The sequence below is a fragment of the Lygodium microphyllum genome, chromosome 7 (genome assembly GCF_053477565.2).
Source record: "Lygodium microphyllum isolate KBCC chromosome 7, Lygodium_microphyllum_v1.1.10, whole genome shotgun sequence".
In the NCBI taxonomy this organism is placed as follows: domain Eukaryota; kingdom Viridiplantae; phylum Streptophyta; class Polypodiopsida; order Schizaeales; family Lygodiaceae; genus Lygodium; species Lygodium microphyllum.
Window position 1 is genome coordinate 15,989,509 of NC_141141.1, and position 3,438 is coordinate 15,992,946.

The window sequence follows — 3,438 nt, forward strand, 5'->3', positions numbered from 1 at the left end:
TTGGACAAAATGAAGACTAGGGCAAGCAAATGCAGAGTGGCGGGCTGATGACTTGGGCAAGCTAAGTTAAACTATAGGGTTTGTAAAAGATGAGTGGAGACATAGCAAGGCAAAGCTCGTTGAGGGCTTGGGAGTTAGCAAGGAGCTAAGGCGCTACTAGAGACAAAAAAAAATAAAAAGTTTAGTTAGTATGGCAAGACGCGAGAGAGAGAGAGAGAGAGAGAGAAATTGTTCCATTATTAATCAATTAGTGAAACTTATATAGTATTAGTAGTAGTTAGTTTATTAAACTTATGAGTATATGTAAATTTTTAATAATTAATTAGCAATATTAATTGTTGATTGGGACCTTCGAAAAGGACACAACCACCATTTCAACGTTCGGAAAGGCTTTGGAGACCAACCCAAATACAAGAGAATCTCTCTCTCTCTCTCTCTCTCTCTCTCTCTCTGTGTCAGGAGAACGTAGTGGTGTGTATCATACTCACAAGAAACACCCACACGCTCCTCTTCTGTTTCTTGCTTCTCTTCATCCTCTTATATAGTCTCTCTCGCGCGTTCGTCTTGAAGTGTTCTCTTTGTTTCGTTTGTGTCCTTGTGTGGCGGAGGATGGAGTTCTTGCGAAGCTCATTCTGCTGTTTGCTTCGCTTCATCTTCGTCATGTTTGTGCTTCGAGCTTCCATTGTAGGTAGACCTCCCCCCATTATCCCCTCCAGTTCTTGCAATCATGTCGAAATTTGATCGTGAATGCAAGAAGAGTGCTCTGTTTCTGCTTCGCCTAATGATCATGTCGAGTGGCTTTGGCTCAAGATTCTGCATATGCTGCCACCAAACGTAGAATTGTAGATTGTCTCACATGCCACATGCATGTCTGTGTGCAGAGAGAGAGAGAGAGAGAGAGAGAGAGGTGGAATGCATCTCAATCCATGACATTTGAATAGAGAAAATTGCATGTAATTTGCAAAGAGAAAGATCTTAGCACATGCGTGTGGATGGGCTTTTAACAGGTGGTGAATGTAAGAAGAGGTTTTACCAGAACGTGGAACAATAGGATACTCTTGTGTTAGGCCATGCAGATTGCATGCTTGTTTCTCTAATCTGTGGATCTTTTTGTTTGTATAATTTGGTGCAGAAGCAAGGTACTCCATAGGAGTAGATTATGGGCAGCTGGGAGACAACCTACCTTCTCCTCACAAAGCAGTTGAGCTCATCAAGCAACTGAACATAGGGAAGGTGAAGATTTATGATGCCAATCCTACAATCCTCAGGGAATTAGCCTACTCCACCATCAAAGTATGTGTGATGCTCCCAAACCAACAGATTGTGGATGTCGCGAGAAACAAGACTTTAGCAGACCTCTTCATCCGCACCAACGTCGCAGCATTCTACCCCGACACAAGGATCCGCACCGTTCTCGTCGGCAATGAAATCCTATCTGCTTCTAAACAGACCTGGCCATATCTTGTTCCAGCCATGATCAATCTCCACAAAGCTCTGCGCAAACTTCGGATTCGAAAGATCAATGTTAGCACTCCCTTGGCTATGGACATGCTCCAAGGCTCTCTGTTTCCACCTTCCAATGCTTCATTTCGTCCAAACATTGCCCAATCTGTGATGAAGCCCATGCTCAGCTTCCTGCGGCACACAAACACCCCTCTGTTCGTGGATGTTTACCCTTTCTTTGCTCGAGAGAATGATCCAATGAACATCTCCCTGGACTTTGCTCTGTTCTCCCCAAATGCTTCCATCTACAAGGACACTGGCAATAATTTGGAGTACCATAATCTTCTTGATGTTCAGCTAGATGCAGTTGTGGCTGCCATGTCGAAGCTTGGCTATCCCGAAGTCAAGCTCACCATTAGTGAAACAGGCTGGCCTACTAGAGAGAGCTTGGATGAGAGAGGGGCAAGTATAAAGAATGCGGCTTTGTACAACCGCAGGCTGGTAAAGAAAGTACTAGCAAACCCCCCTGTTGGGACACCTCGGAGACCGAGAGCTCTCATGGACACATACATCTTTGCTCTTTTCAATGAAGATCTCAAGCCAGGCCCTGAAACAGAGCGGAACTGGGGCCTTCTATACCCTAATGGATCTCAGGTATATGATATCGACCTTACTGGATGGCGCAATGAGTCACAGTACAGGTCCCTCCCACCATCTCCCCCTGAACCTGCTCCTGGAAAGCTCAAGCTATGGTGTGTTGCTAACCCAAAAGCAGACATGGCTTCTCTAGGAGGAGCGCTCAGTTACGCTTGCGGTCAAGGATCGGCTGATTGCAAGCCCATCCAACCAGGCCAAGTTTGTTTTTACCCAAACACAATGCTAGCCCATGCTTCCTATGCCTTCAATGACTACTACAACAAATTCAAGAGTGTAGGTGGGACGTGCATATTTGGTGGAGCTGCAAACCTGACCACACATGACCCAAGTGAGCTCCTTTACTGGTTTGGACTTAATTGAAAGATGATTACTAATCTCACTTGTAAAATATGAACTCAATTGGTTTGTGTTCTTTTCTTGCAGGTTATGGCAAGTGTGTATATGCACCCACCTTTGTTTAGATAGAGCAGAAATTTAGTTCACTTCTTCCCCAACTTTTTCTGACAGGGAAGCTTGTATATGCACCAACCTTTCTTTATGATAAGCTTGTATATGCACCAACCTTTCTTTATGATAAGCATGTATATGCACCCATACATATGCTGATGTCTTTGGTCAAGACAACTCCGGTTCTTACCTGCCTGGCTTTTTGAGTAGTCAAGCTCCATTCACAGTCAGGAGCTGGTGCCCTGCAACGGGTTGAAGTAGCAATATGCAATTGATTAATCAATCATCAGATATTCCTTAGGAGGTACAGATAAATAAGTTCCAGACGACTAGTCTGCAAACACTGATTATAGGCATTCCAAACCCAGAGCTTGTTGACTGCAAAGGCCAATCCAAAGAAGCAGCAGCGCTCCCTTTCATTGTTGTGGTTTAGTTGCACCCCTATGCTGCTTCTCAATGATTGTTTTTTTTTCCAGAGCAGATATATTATCTTTAAGAAGCCTTTCCCTGTTACAAATGCTGAAAATTGCATCTCTTGAGTAACGAAAGTCTTTAATGTGCCTTGAGTAACCTAACCTAACCTCCAATATTGAATGTCTATCTACTATATACAGTTCATAGAATGCGTTAAGTAAGCTAGCCTTCAATATTGAATGTCTATAGATGAAATGGTCTGTTAACCAGTTCATTCGTCAGCGTAGGGTTAGTATTTAGGTGGGCGATTTGTTCCACAAGTTACATATATGTGTGTCCTTATAAAAGTTCAAGCGAGATGGTTTTGTGTCCGAATTTTATTTGCTTCATACGCATGCATTTTATGGATTCATGCATGCGAGTTGTCTGTGTATATCTGTACGGTACATATCACAGGTTGTGCCCTCTCCCTCTCGC

At 43.6% G+C, this 3,438-nt stretch overlaps 1 protein-coding gene across 2 annotated transcripts; it reads left to right on the forward strand.

Moving 5' to 3' along the window:
* The first annotated feature begins 432 nt into the window (after positions 1 to 432).
* Positions 433 to 3,208, forward strand: LOC148033211 (putative glucan endo-1,3-beta-glucosidase A6). 2 transcript variants are annotated; one of them, XM_087681095.1, is made up of 3 exons: positions 433 to 688; positions 1,133 to 2,428; positions 2,524 to 3,208. In XM_087681095.1, exons 1-3 carry the CDS (start codon positions 610 to 612, stop codon positions 2,559 to 2,561), a joined length of 1,413 nt encoding a protein of 470 aa, XP_087537221.1. In that variant the 5' UTR covers positions 433 to 609; the 3' UTR covers positions 2,562 to 3,208. The 2 variants fall into 2 exon arrangements, with proteins under 2 accessions (XP_087537221.1, XP_087537223.1); XM_087681097.1 differs by having other exon boundaries at positions 434 to 684.
* Positions 3,209 to 3,438: the final 230 nt, after the last annotated feature.

Excerpts from the sequence above, each read along its gene's own strand:
- LOC148033211 (XM_087681095.1), top strand. The coding sequence starts at position 610 with ATGGAGTTCTTGCGAAGCTCATTCTGCTGTTTGCTTCGCTTCATCTTC. Across the intron at positions 689-1,132 it reads GCTTCGAGCTTCCATTGTAG|AAGCAAGGTACTCCATAGGA; the intron begins GTAGACCTCCCC and ends AATTTGGTGCAG. Across the intron at positions 2,429-2,523 it reads CCTGACCACACATGACCCAA|GTTATGGCAAGTGTGTATAT; the intron begins GTGAGCTCCTTT and ends CTTTTCTTGCAG.